At 42.5% G+C, this 16120-nt stretch overlaps 1 protein-coding gene across 1 annotated transcript in view; it reads right to left on the minus strand.

The window, feature by feature from the left end:
- Positions 1-16120, minus strand: part of LOC139474099 (protein mono-ADP-ribosyltransferase PARP4-like) — a 57032-nt gene that overhangs the window by 20348 nt on the left and 20564 nt on the right. Inside the window, exons 16-26 of the mRNA XM_071256967.1 lie at positions 15881-16045; positions 15474-15587; positions 13554-13691; positions 12148-12334; positions 10111-10184; positions 9132-9319; positions 8327-8426; positions 6591-6761; positions 4107-4187; positions 1288-1368; positions 585-686 (exon numbers count right to left, since the gene is read on the minus strand). Of these exons, the coding sequence (XP_071113068.1) occupies positions 585-686; positions 1288-1368; positions 4107-4187; positions 6591-6761; positions 8327-8426; positions 9132-9319; positions 10111-10184; positions 12148-12334; positions 13554-13691; positions 15474-15587; positions 15881-16045 (1401 nt within the window). The remainder of the gene's footprint in view (positions 1-584; positions 687-1287; positions 1369-4106; positions 4188-6590; positions 6762-8326; positions 8427-9131; positions 9320-10110; positions 10185-12147; positions 12335-13553; positions 13692-15473; positions 15588-15880; positions 16046-16120) is intronic.

The raw sequence follows: 16120 nt of genomic DNA on the forward strand, positions 1-16120 counted from the left end.
TTGTTCCAAGTTAAATTGACTGTCCAAGTCCACCAATATCAGACCCCAGAACGGTAACAAAATTGTCCCACACCCCTCTTAAGAGAAACAAAAATGGGACGATCTAGACAGACATTACGCCAATGTCAAACATGGCCACAGAATCTGCAGCAATTCTGCCAAGCTCTTCCAGCAGATTGAACAGCGATTCCACAAGATGTCAATTACAAGCTTCTTGGTTCCATGGGCAAGATGTGTCGAACTGTATGGCTGACTAAAAACTACTTTGTCTCAAACAAAGCTCCATAGTTCACCCATAATAGTAAACGGTTGGCCCCTGGATCCACTGAGGCCATAATTGTAACATTTAGATAACTGTGTGAGTGAATGAAGTTTTTACTAGGTCTCCAGTGAGCACATGGTCTATACAGGAAGTTAGATGGGAGTAGGCTCCCTTAGATACTAGTAATACATGCACTGTCTAACAACTGTGCCCAACACATTTAATTACCTATGAATTTCTACTGAAGTTATGCCAATTACAATTCTATAAGTACCTGAAACTACATTGCTTACTACTTATTTAATTCAAAGAAAATACTCACCTCATCTCTGGTTTCTATGGCAACAAAGCTGGTGAACTGAGTAACGATGGAGTACTGCTTGCTCAGGTCAATCACATAATTCTTCAGATTCTGTTTCAAAATCTACAACATATAATATTTGTCTTTGCTCAAGTTTGGGAAGAATTTCCGCACAAATTAGACAGGCGAAAGCAGCGGCCATAAAGCAGCAGCTGGATGTTGATCTTGTAAAACATTCTCTGATTGGACTATCAATATGTGCAAAAGTCCTATCCCAAGGGAGTCTGTTCTAGCACAGAAAAGTCGGCTTGAATGGGAGAGGGTGAAAAATAGACCTTGATAAAGGCGAGTGAACACTCTTGCCTTGAGAAGATGAAAGACATGTACACCTACAACAAAAGAGCTCTCCAGTGTATTTTCTTGTGTTATTAACAAGTCTTCTTAATGTTTCCAAAGTAAAACCATAATGTTCCTTAAAAAATGCAGTTTGACTTTTTGTGAAATGTTAAATATCAAGAGGATCGTCCATAAATTTCCCTCAAAACAACTCTAATAGCATCATCTATTGTGCCTCATGTTTCTTTCCATATTCACAAAGAAATCAGTGAGAAAAATTAAACTGGTTTGGCTTTACAATGATTTGAGATGGGCTCAAAATATTAAACTAATTAGTTAATTTTTTCAGTTTTGCTGAAATGTAGTGACAGTGCATCTTAAGACCGACCTCGTGCTGGGTGCGATCTGCTGACAGCACTCCATCCTCCCAGTCCCGTATCAGGGCTCGCGCCGTGAGGCGGTGAACGATCTGTAATCAAGACATAGAATGGTCAGATGATACCAGGTAAAGATGTTTTTCATTGTCGGGATACCAACAACACGTTGCATTAAGATTCTGGATCACTGGTCCAAAAAAGGGAGGCATCTCTGCACAAAAAAAGTTGCTTCTAAAGACTTTTATTTTATTTGATTGTGACATATGATAAATGATAATAATAAACAATACAATAGTAACAGAAAAAGTAACTGTGCTTCATATAAAGTAGTGTAAATGTTATGTTATTAAAAATAACAACATAGCATTTGGTCATTAGTCTGATCAATGTTTTATAATAACAACTTCATTGACAAAGCACATTCTTAATGTCAGTTCTTAAATGAACAATTAAATTGTTTATCCAAATATCCCACAAGGAATAACATACATTGGGCCCTGTGGTCTCGATGGTCATTGCTTGCAATGGAACAAGCTGATTCAATTCAGAATGTTGTACAAATTGCAGCACCATCTGGCGTTGGTTATTGTCAACATTGTCTTTAGCATCCTTTCGTGAGTTTTTTCTTTCATGTGGCTTCTATTTGATTTGTATTTTGACCTTTATTAGTAACATTTAATTTCTTTTTTCGTAAAATTTTAGTATTACTACAAACTTTTCATCTTTATTAAAACTGATGTATTGTTTTACCAAATGACCACCAATGAAAACCCATATCTGGTAACTCAAATAACAACGTCATTATTGGGTGTGACCACAATTTGTCTTGATACAGGTGATGCATTGAAGACACCAGCTGGTTCTGGTCCTGTTGTAGGGGTCGTTCTATCTCATCCCAGGCATGTTCCATTGGGGAGAGGTTTGGAGAAACAGCCAAAATTGCAGTACAGCAATGTTATGCTGCCTCAAAAAGAGTCTGTTACAACACGTGCACTGCGTGGGTGGGCATTATCCAGCTGCAATGCGACGTAAGTCCCTGCATTTGCACAAAGGGTTTGTGATGGCACCCCATACCATCACACTATCACCCCAAAACTAATGATGTTGACTAAAGCAACTGTTGCTAAAATTTTCCCCTGGGCGCCTGTAGACCTTTGCACGACCATCACCATGTCCAGATAAAACTCATCTGTGACCAGAATACTGTCTCAGTCTTTACTTCTGAAAATCAGATTTTGTCTACACCAAGCTAGGCGTGGCTGACGGTGATGTGGAGGCCAAACTGGGCATATCGGTGGGCATCAGGGCCGGATGTTGTGCTCCCTCAGCCGGAGCTAAGTATCAATCCCTAACCCTAACGAGAAATTGTCCTGGCTTTTAATGTGGCAGTTTGGTGTCAATTCTGGACAATCAAATATGGTTGTCTTGTTGACATGACGTCAAATGTGGATAACCGGCTCGTTGCAAGGCATGAGTTTTGCCCTGTTGGAGATAATGTCTCCAAAAAGATGATATTGTGTTTTGATGAATATCAAAATGTCTGGCAACTTTGTTTTCGCTATTCGTGTTTGCAGCAAACCCACGGCATGTAAACATTGATTTTCAGCATGCCTTGACATTGTGCAAGCATAATTTACATTATTTACAGGTAAACAAAGCATTTCATGAGAACCTGACAGCTAAACAATCATTGTGATCTGTTCACTTAACAAACAACATGTGTGAGTATCAAGCCCCTATCTCACATACACGATTTAAGAAATTGCGAACACGATTTAAGAAAAGTTGAAAAATCGTGTTGATTCGTGCTCGAACTTCTTAATTTCTTAACCAAACAAGACCCTCATACGACCAAAAACAACCCTCCGATGACCCTAATACGACCTTTATACGAGTGAACACGACACCCATACGACCGTCATAAGATATTCATACAAAACAACACGATTTAACTTCATTTAACACGACCCCAATACGACTGCCATACAACCAAACACAAATGACATACGATGCCCCTATGACTTAATAAGAATCAACACGACCGCCATACGATTAAACCCGAATCATTACGATTTCCATTCGACTACAAAAATAAACATGATCTCCATACGACTGAGCAAGACCTTCATACGACATATTTTTGTTTATTTTGGTCACGTGGGACATGTAGTATATAAGCTGCATTACAACAGCATTCCTGTGTCAGTCTTCACTGGCGATTTTGGTGGTGGTTCAGAGGTTTCAGCTGGCTCATCTTGTCCCATGGTTGGTTGTGAAGGATGTTTCCCTTTCGAAGATTTTGCTTGAAGGAGCTTCCGTTTCGGCCGCCTGAGGTTTGGCATGGCTGTAGAATGAGCTTTCACTTTCAGGGGGTTTCCCACGTTCTCACTCAGTCACACGAATGAACACGCATGAGTGCACGACCTTCATACGTTCTAACACGATTTAAGGAAAAACGTTAAATCGTGTTCATTCGTGTTCAGATTCATGAATGTGAGATAGGGGCTTCAAGCTCCCACAAAACACGCAAACATCCAAATTGTGCACCATTCTTTAACATGCAAATGGTGAATTATGACCTCAAAGTCGAGGAGATGTCTTCATGAATATGTATTGAAACATGCATTATTTAATTTTCAAACAAATTTTTAGTCAAATTTATATTGAAGCACAGTTACTTTTTGCCGTCAGTATATATATGATATTGATACATTCATTTACATTCAATGTTTAAATAATGAACACATGTCTGTCTGACAGTTTGTTAATTACAACACAGTCTGAACTTCATGTTTATGGCTCTCAATCAAATTGCATTAATATCTCTTACCAATCCAGTTGTGATGCTGAGGTCAGAGGTCGACACGACCGTGGACACTTCTTGTCCTCCAACAACAGCTTTCAAGGTCGCCTACATTGAAACAGTCACAATCATATTGGATGTTCATTTGCTTGTTGTTAGCAAAGCACTCGGAAATATTCTAGCAACAATAGAAGAAGAAGATTCATCATCATTCTATAGACAATAACGTACGAGTGACAACGTATGACAGATTATCTGTCCCGAGTGAAATGAATGTTGTTAGTCCCGAGCCTTGGCAAACTTTCAACATTAATTTTACAAGGGACAGATAATCCATCATTCCTCGTCACGAGTAGTTTATTGTTTTTATTACCCATCATCAAGTCCTAAATAAGAAGCTAAAAAGACAAGAAACATTTTACTCTTAAGACAGAGGCGAGGTCGTATTTCATATTCCTATGCATGTAAAACAGCATCAATCTCATGGAATTTTACCTGATCACATACAGTCTTTGCTCAACATTAAAATTCAGCATATGCGAAATATTTCATTTGAGCAGCAATAATTCAGCAATATAATGAATTTTGTTGATAAACATACATTTTGATTCCTGTATAATAGTACAACAATGAATTAAAAATGACTTGTCATTATTGTTGATACAAAACTCAAACACATGTTGACATGTTCTATCAGTCGCCTCAACGTCACAAGCTCTCACGATACGAAAACAAAAACAAAACTTTTACCGGTCTTCGCTTTCTCAACAACAAGCTGTGTAAACTGATTTTCCATCAGGCAATGTTTATTTGACAGACTTAAAAGTGAGCATACGTCTTACTTTTTGAAACAACAGTCAATGTCTTTGTCTTTCGATCTTTCGCCAAATTCATAGAATTTGTTTCATACTGTGACTACGATATTGTTTCACAATAAGGTATCCCGATATTGTTTTTACTCTTCCTGGAATGTCTTGCATTTAGTTTTAATGAGGGATGTGTCGACTCTAAAACAGTTCAATGGCGATATTTTGTTCCACAATTCTACCAAACAAATTTCCGTCAATCTTCAAAAGATCATTCACTTTTATAGGGGATTGGAATGTTGACGTTGTTTACCTGCAGGATAGCAGATGATTTAGTCAATCAAATTTACAGTAATTAGTTTGTATGTGTGAGCCATAGAGGCGTTACGATTCACTCACGTATTCGGTGAATCCAACCGTATGCATTCATGAATTCAATTCGTTATTCGTGGCAACTTGAATTGATTATTTATGAATATGCAATCATGTGCATTTACATTCCCTGTACCTAAAAATATCCATAAGAACAAATGATATGCATAGATTTCTTGAAAGACAACACTCTTATCATTTTTAATTTGACAGGAATGTGGTCAATGGTCATTGTCGGTTTTGAGCAGATACTAGTACCTGATAAGTGCAGTATATAAATGTATAGTATTTTAATAATTAACCAACCATGTCAAATAATTTATGTTGCTATTGTTTCACTGAATATAACAAATAATACATCAACTGCTGACTTGTTATTGTATTCGCGAATTAATATTCGTATTTGTTACTCTATATTAGTGATACGAATCATATTCGCCTCATAGTGTATTCATTGCAGCCCACATTTTATTTGGATTAATAAAAAATATACTTTTAGAACACCTTATGCTGAAGACTATAACTGACAAATCTCATGTGGCAGAATCTTGTTTGTGGAAAAAGATGGATGAACATGGTGAATGGGAAAAAGTAGTTCCGGCAAACACCATTAACCAATGAAGTTACAGGAAAACAGCCAATCAGCATTAAGCCACTCCGGGGCAGTGGTGACTTAGCATAACACCACATATCACGTGACGGGACTTTTCTCTTGTTTATAAACAAACACGCTTTTTCAGAAATCAGAATACAATGGACTAATGCAAGTATTTGGGGGACAGTGGCCGCATGGATCTCTGGGTAGGACAGTGGTCACATGGATCTCTGGGTAGGACAGTGGCCGCATGGATCTCTGGGTAGGACAGTGGCCGCATGGATCTCTGGGTAGGACAGTGGCCACATGGAGCTCTGGGTAGGACAGTGGCCGCATGGATCTCTGGGTAGGACAGTGGTCACATGGAACTCTGGGTAGGACAGTGGTCACATGGAACTCTGGGTAGGACAGTGGCCGCATGGAACTCTGGGTAGGACAGTGGTCACATGGATCTCTGGGTAGGACAGTGGCCACATGGAACTCTGGGTAGGACAGTGGCCGCATGGAGCTCTGGGTAGGACAGTGGCCGCATGGAACTCTGGGTAGGACAGTGGCCGCATGGAGCTCTGGGTAGGACAGTGGCCGCATGGAACTCTGGGTAGGACAGTGGCTGCATGGATCTCTGGGTAGGACAGTGGCCGCATGGAACTCTGGGTAGGACAGTGGGAGGTGACAGGAGAACTGTGCAGCTCCCTTCCCCTATGGGTATATAACATAGTAACACACACATCTACCTACCATGGTGCAGTTCGGCACCAGTCCATACACAACTTGACGTGAGCCGTTGAACAGAGCTGTGATCTGCCGTGGTGCTTGTGGCAATGTTGCTGCATCGTTGTCAAACTGTTGCCACTCAACTGCCACGGAGGTCAGCCCCGGTTGGGAGGCCTTACTGATCTGAGACTTCACCTGTTCAGGGGAGGCTTCAGTTTATTCTTTCAGAAAAATAATGTTTTCTACATTTTTTGCTTTCACATTTATTAAATACACAAATAGGGTGAACATTAAATGAAAATATTGTTTGAGATAATGTACTGTTTTAGTCACCTCTAACTAAACGGGAGCCACTGAGGTGGATGGCTGAGAATATAATCACTGATAAATTCTGCCTGGACAAACAGGATGTTGTCATCACAGGTTGTATATACAGTCAAGTCTTGTTAATCCGACACTCGTTAATCAGACAATCAGCTTTATCCGACACTAATGATGGGAACTGATTAAATCAGAGCTATTTAGACCTGCTAATCCGACAGTCTTGCAACATTAGCCACAAAGAAGCAGCTTTCTTGAGCTTTGCGGTACCAATTTCAAATTGGCGACTTCCATTCCAGACTTTGCTTTTTAAAGTATTTTGAATCAGTCCTACAGTCCATAACAGTTTTGTGTTAAGCTTCAGAGGTTGCATGATCAGAAAACATACTCTGCTCGCAATGTAATATAACAATATGCATATTTCATTTTTTTATTACGTTTTTGTTTCATTATCTATTGTGTAGTTGTCTGATTATCAACCACGAACATTGATACTACTTAATTTTGTTTATCTGACATACTCGTTAATCCAACATAATCATATGCAACCAACCATGTCGGATTAACGGGACTTGACTGTATGTTATTTTCTCTCGTATTTCTGTAAGTATGCTATGTTTCTAAACAGGTCGTTCTGTTTCGTTTCTGTGTGAAAACAGTTCGCACACACACTGCTTAACTTCGCGGATACATATCTAAAAGCATGAAAAAAGCATGAATATGCGCCACGTGTCGACCACACTGTGTCGTTGTAATTTCAGTTTTGCTTGAGAGATAGGATAGGCAACATCTTTCACCACTCTTGTCATTTTGTAATCGCTATTGTAATAGAAATTTGGGAATTAAGAAAAGTTTGTAAATGTGAATTAGAGTACCATAGTAATTGTCGTTGGTAATTGTTGCTTTAAACCAAAATAAAACTTGTGTAAATGATTTAGAGTTCTTTGCCTGCCTATTGCGCTGGTACTGTTTCTGCTGACCACTGCCACTGATGCATGACCATCAATGGCCCATCGTCATGTGCACAGTGCACAGGTCACAAATCAGGTGAAGCTAGGCAATGTCGGTCGTGGAGAGTCCTTGGATGGGTGACCACGTGTCGGCTCCTGCCAGTTTCTCGGGCTTTGGTCCTGTCCCCCACTGAAGTACAAGTAACAAATGTGGCGTCTCCTTGGGCAAGTGACTTTGTTCGAAATGTGACTCTGTTCACCCAGCAGGGAATGGATACCATGTAGGATGAGATGGCAATGTGGGTGTTAACTTTCTAGCGCCTAACAGACAGGTTGGGTTGTATACTCCCCAGGGAGCTGAGAATGATTCTTGAGTGCACACTGATCCAGTGACCAGGGTAATAATGGCACTTTGAACATGCCCCTGAGTGGTGTGGAAATATGGGCAAATATGAATAGTCTATTATTATTATTATGATTAAGGCCTACCTTCCTCTCCCACTTGGACTTGGCTTTCCGGTCAAAGAACTCGAAGGCTCCTCCTCCAACTCTTGCAATGGCTCGCAGGAGGTGCATGTTGGCAGTGGAACTACAGAAACATAGGGAATAGTACAGGTTTTCTTTGTTTACTTGTTGTTTTACGCCGCATTCAGCAATATTCCAGTTATATGACAGCGGTCTGTAATTAATCGAGTCTGGACCAGACAATCCAGTGATTGACATCATGAGCATCGATCCACGAAATTGGGATACCAATGACCTGCATCAACCAAGATAGTGAGCCTGGCCACCCGATCCCAATAGTGGCCTCTTATGACAAGCATAGTTGCCTTTTACAGCAAGAATGGTTGCTGGGGACGTATTCTACCTCGGTTCCCTGACTAAATGATCCAATCTCAGAGATACAAGAAAAACCAGCAACCCTACGGACAAAGATTGTTCGTGACATGTGTACAGCAACAAGTCCCAAGTAACTGTCGTATCTCCTCAGGGATAAAATGTAGCATTTTTTCATGATTCCATCCCCCCACCCCTAAAAAAAGACCAGTCCTTAAATAATAGAACAAAATGGAACTGTGTCATTTTTTCATTGCCACCCCCACCCACACTCCAAATAGTTGTGATAATTAATTTTTGGAGACCCCCATTTTGTGTCATTTTTTCCTCACCCCTTCTATCCTCCCTGCCCCACCACACCCCACCCCACCCTACCCCACCCCACCCCACCCCACCCTATAATAAATTACCAGTCCCTTATTACGGATGAAGTAACTGCAGTTCTCTGTCTCTGTACCTGACACCGAAGGTGAAGACTCGAGTGTGAGCAGCATTGTTGAGGATGGCGTTGAGCACACTGTCCTCGTTGTTGATGTGTCCATCGCTGATGATGAAGATGTTGCGGATTGCCGAGGTGGAAGCGAGGAGGTGGTAGGAGTGGAGGGGTCTAAACACCTCTGTGTTGCCCATGTCTGCAAAGGCCGTCTAGACAACAATGGTGGATGTAAGTCAAACTAAACATGTCAAGCGAATCCTCACCCCAGTGAATGGAGGACTAACTGAACCCTAAGTGTTATTCAACCACAGAGCTTGATCATTGAAATTGGCCACAAAATATCACATGCCCTGCCATTTCCAAGATGGATCTGTGTGCTCCCCCACTCGGAAAAAAAATCCTTCTGTTTTTAAATCCACTTACTTGACCCATAAATATTCAAGTCAATACCAAGTTCTGCAAACAAATTTCTCGATCTATCCTTCCCACAAATCCTTCCATTCAATGTTATATGTGAGGTTTATTATATTAAGTTTATAACAATTGATCGAACTGTACATGATTGAAGTTCCTCCCCTGATGGCAAAACATCTATGGCCAGTCAAATATTAATAGTAGACATTGATGCCCATCTCGACTATCCAAAGTTTGTGTGGACCAACAAATTCTGATAGTGAACATACCTGGTCCTAATTTATGTAGTACATTTTTGACCCGGCTCAAACCCAGGTACTTTTCTACTTCCCCAGACTACTGAAACTACAAACATAGGGACTCATATGCCTTTACAATAAAGCTAAGCACAGGTGCATTACGGGAAGACAAAGGTAACATCTTGTTTTCCAGAAACAACGGTAGTTCCATTATTGCAATAAATACCTCACATTAGTGTTTATAATTGACAGAAGTAAAAATTCCCTCCGTTGTCTCCCATTGTAAGTATCCAAGAGCTGTCATCCCAAATAGCGCCAAGGTTGCCTGGCAACCAGACTCAACCTACCTTAAGGAACTTCTCCACAGCCTGGATGCTGGTCTTTGTGTTTGGCTGGCTGGTTGGGAAGAGTTCCTGGTGGCCTGCACGACAACATACGACACAAGATGCCATATAGTAGGAACATAAATTGTAGAATTCAAAACTTGCTGCTTATTCCTAATCTATGATATCTACAATACAGAAACACAGAAGCGTGATAATCTCTTCATCAGATAGCATCATTATTAAAAGCATGAAGGATCAAGGCCTGGAACTGTGTAGGAATACAATGCCTGAGTGAACTGCCCATTCATCATATAGTGCCAAATGACTGGCAGCCATGTTTGTTGACACACATCAGGATTCCAAGGTCTACACAACCTGGTATCACATGGCTGCAGGCTGCCGCCTGGAAGTACTTCCTGTCGGGGCACCTTATTTGCATATGTATTGGACAGTGAAACAAAGAGCACTGGATTGGGTTATTGCATCAAGACAAAACAGGGATCCTTGCAATGAAGCAGAACCAGTGGGAGGCAAGATTCAAGGGTGTATTTAGAGGGTATTCAGTGGTCTATCTATAGGGTATTCTGGGGTCTATTTAGAGGGTTTTCTGGGGTCTATTTAGGTGGTATTCGGGGGTCTATTTAGACGGTATTCGGGGTCTATGTAAAGAGTATCTGGGGGTCTATTTAGAAGGTATTTAGGGGTCTTTTTAGAGGGTATTCGGGGGGTCTATGTAGACGTATTCGGGGGTCTATGTAGAGGGTATTTGGGTGTCTATTTAGAGGGTATTTGGGCGTCTATGTAGAGGGTATTCGGGGTCTATTTAGGGGGTATTTGGGGGTCTATGTAGATGTATTCGTGGAACTATTCAGATGGTATTCGGGTGTCTATTTAGGGGGTATTCGTGGGTCTATTTAGATGGTATTCGGGGGTCTATTTAGGGGGTATTCAGTGGTCTATTTAGATGGTATTTGAGGGTCTATTTAGATGGTATTTGTGGGTCTATTAGATGGTATTCGAGGGTCTATTTAGAGGGTATTCGTGGGTCTATGCAGAGGGTATTTGTGGGGCTATGCAGAGGGTATTCGGGGGTCTATGAAGAGGTATTTGGGGGTCTATTTAGAAATTATTTGGGGGTCCATCCAGAGATCCAAAGAGTATTCCGGGGTCTATTTAGAAGGTATTTAGGGTCTATGAAGAGGGTATTTGGAGATCTATGAAGAAGGTAGTTGGGGGTCTATGAAGAGGGTAGTTGGAGGTCTATGAAGAGGGTAGTTGGGGGTCTATGAAGAGGATATTCAAGGTCTATGTAGAGGGTATTCAAGGTCTATGTAGAGGATATTCAAGGTCTATGTAGAGGGTATTCAAGGTCTATGTAGAGGGTATTCAAGGTCGATGTAGAGGATATTCAGGACTCAGCAGTGTGATGCACAGGACACAATTAAATTTGCATTTGGTACGTAGATACAACATATAAAATACATGGTGCTATCATCTAAAACTGGTTCCCACAGGAGATATCGCTCGGGTGAGATCAAGATATCGCTGCAATGAATTTGCATCACAATGCTTTGCAGTCCATTGTGATGTCATTGGTTACCATGATGACACAATCAAATGCCATCACTGCTACTGAAGCTGTTAACAGTACTTTTACACTTAAGACACTACTTTTTACTGTCTACAAACTGAAAAGGTTGGAAGAATATTGTTGGATGATAAATAAAATCTCATCCTTGTGTCTTTTGATATCAAATATATCAACACTCGTTGATAAAAGTGGAAAAACTCATCGGCAAGCTTCAGAGTTTTAAACTTTTATCGACTCATGTAGATGTAGAAAACAGAAGTCACTTGGGTGAGATTCTCCATTTAAGTGGTATTCCAGATTCGAAAGCAGTGTCCGAAAAAACTGCCTGCCTGCCTGCCCATGGCCGGTAACTTTTCTGTCGGGCTGCATGAAATTTTCCTCCATCAACTGTCTGGCAGATAATTTTAAGACTACGAATGCTGAGGGCAGAAACAGTCATGTCAAAACACTGTGTGGACGACACAGACCTGTCCCGAAGCAGAGGACGTTGAAGGTGGAGTGTGGCGGCAGGCTGTGCACTGACATCATCAGCAGCTTCTTGGCGTCCAGCACTGCGTCACCTGACATGGAGTTGGAGAGGTCAAGGATGAACACAATCTCCACGTCATCTTCCTCGTCAGCCTCGAACTCGGGGTAAAATGTCAGCATGCAGGCCTAGAACACAGAGTGAAGACAGGAGTGGGCAGAGAGAACAACCCTGTATATGTGTGTCAATACAATAAACGTTGGGGACACTGTTTACAAGGGAGGATGGTGGTCGAAGGAGCCCTGACTTGCAACACAGAGTGAAGACAGGAGTGGGCAGAGAGAACAACCCTGTATATGTGTGTCAATACAATAAACGTTGGGGACACTGCTCACAAGGGAGTGTGGTGGTCGAAGGAGCCTTGACTTGCAACACAGAGTGAAGACAGAGTGGGCAGAGAGAACAACCCTGTATATGTGTGTCAATACAATAAACGTTGGGGACACTGTTTACAAGGGAGGGTGGTGGTTGAAGGAGCCTTGACTTGCAACACAGAGTGAAGACAGAGTGGGCAGAGAGAACAACCCTGTATATGTTGGCCAATACAATAAACGTTTAGGGACACTGCTCACAAGGGAGGGTGGTGGTCGAAGGAGCCTTGACTTGCTTGCAAGGTTGCATACCTTAATCACGCCAGGATCCGCTGATCCTTGTTTTGAATACCAGATTCACCCCATTTATGAACCTTGGTCTGCGAGTGCTACAGCTGTGTTCGTGGATTTCACCTAAGTAATATATGTCTACACTATGCAGCTATTGGCTTTCCTCCCACATAAAGCTAACACAAATGATATTAATGAAACAAAGAATTAAGCCTGCACAAAACATAACCTAGGGAAATATGATCCGAGAATTATCCCACTCTAACTGAATGTCTCTCCACCGACAAACCAGAGCATTGTTCTACCTGATGCATGTCTCTCCGACAACAATCCAGAGCATTGTTCCTACCTGATGCATGTCTCTCCGACAACAACCCAGAGCATTGTTCCTACCTGATGCATGTCTCTCCGACCACAAACCAGAGCATTGTTCCTACCTGATGCATGTCTCTCCGACCACAAACCAGAGCATTGTTCCTACCTGATGCATGTCTCTCCGACCACAATCCAGAGCATTGTTCCTACTTGATGCATGTCTCTCCGACCACAAACCAGAGCATTGTTCCTACCTGATGCATGTCTCTCCGACCACAATCCAGAGCATTGTTCCTACTTGATGCATGTCTCTCCGAACACAAACCAGAGCACTGTTCCTACCTGATGCATGTCTCTCCACCGACAAACCAGAGCATTGTTCCTACCTGATGCATGTCTCTCCGCCCACAATCCAGAGCATTGTTCCTACCTGGTGCATGTCTCTCTCTGGATGTCTCTCCACCCACATGCGGGGCACATGTATCTCAGCCAAGCCAATCAGAAGCTGGAAGCCATCTTGAATTGTCTGCCCTTGACGCATCTGCACAACAGCCTTGGCAGCAGTCCTCTGAAAGAACCAGAGCCGATATTGGCGGCCAGCAGCATCATGGTAGCGCTACATCACGCCGGTGTTTCACCTTCATCAACAATGTGCATTCTGAGTCAGACAATTATTTTACATTGTTCATTTTAACACCCATAATGTCAATTCTGAGGAGAAGGCTTTTATTAATGAGTCCTATGATGGTGCTCAACATCATATTCATCCTTCACCTTGCTAATGACAGACCAACTAACAGATGGACAGATGACTTTTGCATATAAGCTCCCTTAGACCTTGGTGATTAAACCAACAACATCAGGTGAGGTGAAATGGGGTTTGACTTCACGTTCAAGATTACAGCACTTTTTATAGCGACGTGCATGCATGTGTGTGTGTGGCTGCTTGTACTAGTCCAAACAGATGCAGTTTTTTTAGTGCTAGCCAACTGAGATACCATGCTGCAGTTTAACATGAATACCCCACTAAGACACAGTATACTGACTCAGAGCCGACCAGCCCCTTAGTGCCGAGCGCCAGGCAGGTTAATAACAAGTACCATCTGTTAATGTTTTTGGTATGACACGGCCATGAATCGAACCCTGGTGTACCGCTCTCAGGGCAGACGCTCTACCACTAGACCATGGAGGCGGTCTCCGAGTGGATGCTCTACCATTAGAACATGGAGGCGGTCTCCAGGCGGACGCTCTATCACTAGACTATGGAGGCGGTCTCCAAGTGGTCGCTCTACCACTAGACTATGGAGGCGGTCTCCGGGCGGACGCTCTATCTCTAGACCATGGAGGTGGTCTCTGAATGGACGCTCTCCCACTTGACCATAGTGGCAGTCTCCGAGCAGACGCTCTACCACTAGACCATAGAGGCCGTCTCCGAGCAGACGTTCTACCACTAGACCATGGAGGCGGTCTCTGAATGGACGCTCTACCACTAGACCATGGAGGCGGTCTCCGAGCGAACTCTCTACAACTACAACATGGAGGCGGTGTCTGAATGGACGCTCTACCACTAGACCATGGAGGCGGTCTCCGAGCGAACGCTCTACAACTACAACATGAAGGCGGTGTCTGAATGGATGCTCTACCACTAGAACAGGAAGGCGGTCTCCGAGTGGATGCTCTTCCACTAGACCATGGAGGCGGTCTCTGAGCGGACGCTCTACCACTAGACCATACAGGCGGTCTCCGAGTGGACGCCCTACCACTAGACCATGGAGGCGGCCTCTTAGCCGACGCTCTACCACTAGACGATGGAGGCGGGCTCAGAGCGGACGCTCTACCACTAGACCTTAGAGGCGGTCTCCAAGTGGATGTTCTACCACTAGACCATGGAGGCGGTCTCGGAGCGGACGCTCTACCACTAGAAGATGGAGGCGGTCTCCGAGCAGACGCTCTACCACTAGACGATGGAGGCGGTCTCCGAGCAGACGCTCTACCACTAGACGATGGAGGCGGTCTCCGAGCAGACGCTCTACCACTAGACGATGGAGGCGGTCTCCGAGCAGACGCTCTACCACTAGACGATGGAGGCGGTCTCCGAGCAGACGCTCTACCACTAGACCACGGAGGCGGTAACCAACAACATCGGTACATGGTATAATATGTACCATCAATCTTAGGACAGCTTTATTTTGAACAGCACTGTAGCTCACCTTAGCATATATATATTCTACAGCCAAACTGTTCAGATATTTGTCAATTTCAATAGTCTGATATTAGATATTGAAACTTACCTTTATGGATAAATTTGTTCATTAGAAATAAATCAAAGATTCAAGAGAATGCTTCTTACCTTGATTTTGACCTTATGTGAAGGACACTGTATTGAACGAATGTCAAAGGGCATCTCCACAGCAACCTGCAGAGTAGTGTCCCCTGATTCCACCTTGTGAGTGTCCAAGTCAGTCTGTAACCATTAGCAACAGCTGCCAGATGCTCAACATAACCATACAACACATTGAGCAAACAGATAGTATTTTAACAATACTTAAAAGTGAGCGAGTGAGTGAGTTAATATTTAACATCAAACAATACTTAAAAGAAACAATAATCCACATTATAAAAACCAATCAGTATTACATAATCAAAAACATTATGAGAAAGAACAAATAAAAAGAAAATTCCCTATTTCCACTATAAATGGGAATTATTTCACAAGCACATAATTTCACTGTCAGAATTTTTCAGATCCATAGATACCTGAGTGATTTCATCAGCAGCAGAGTCTTGTTTCCATGGCGCCACGCTGCCTGGCAACCGGAAGCTGATAAGTTCTGCTTCAACCTGTAGCTCAGCTACGTAAGTAATCTTGATGAGTACATGTGCACTAGGAGGAAGGTTGCCCACACTCACTGTGAACACATCCTGAAATATGAAACATACTTCTAGAAACTGCTTTCTTCTGACTTCAGTAATATCAATATGCTTAACAACCTTTCA

Source organism: Haliotis cracherodii, unplaced genomic scaffold (genome assembly GCF_022045235.1).
Source record: "Haliotis cracherodii isolate W230 unplaced genomic scaffold, xgHalCrac1.p SCAF_3, whole genome shotgun sequence".
NCBI classification, from domain to species: Eukaryota; Metazoa; Mollusca; class Gastropoda; order Lepetellida; family Haliotidae; genus Haliotis; species Haliotis cracherodii.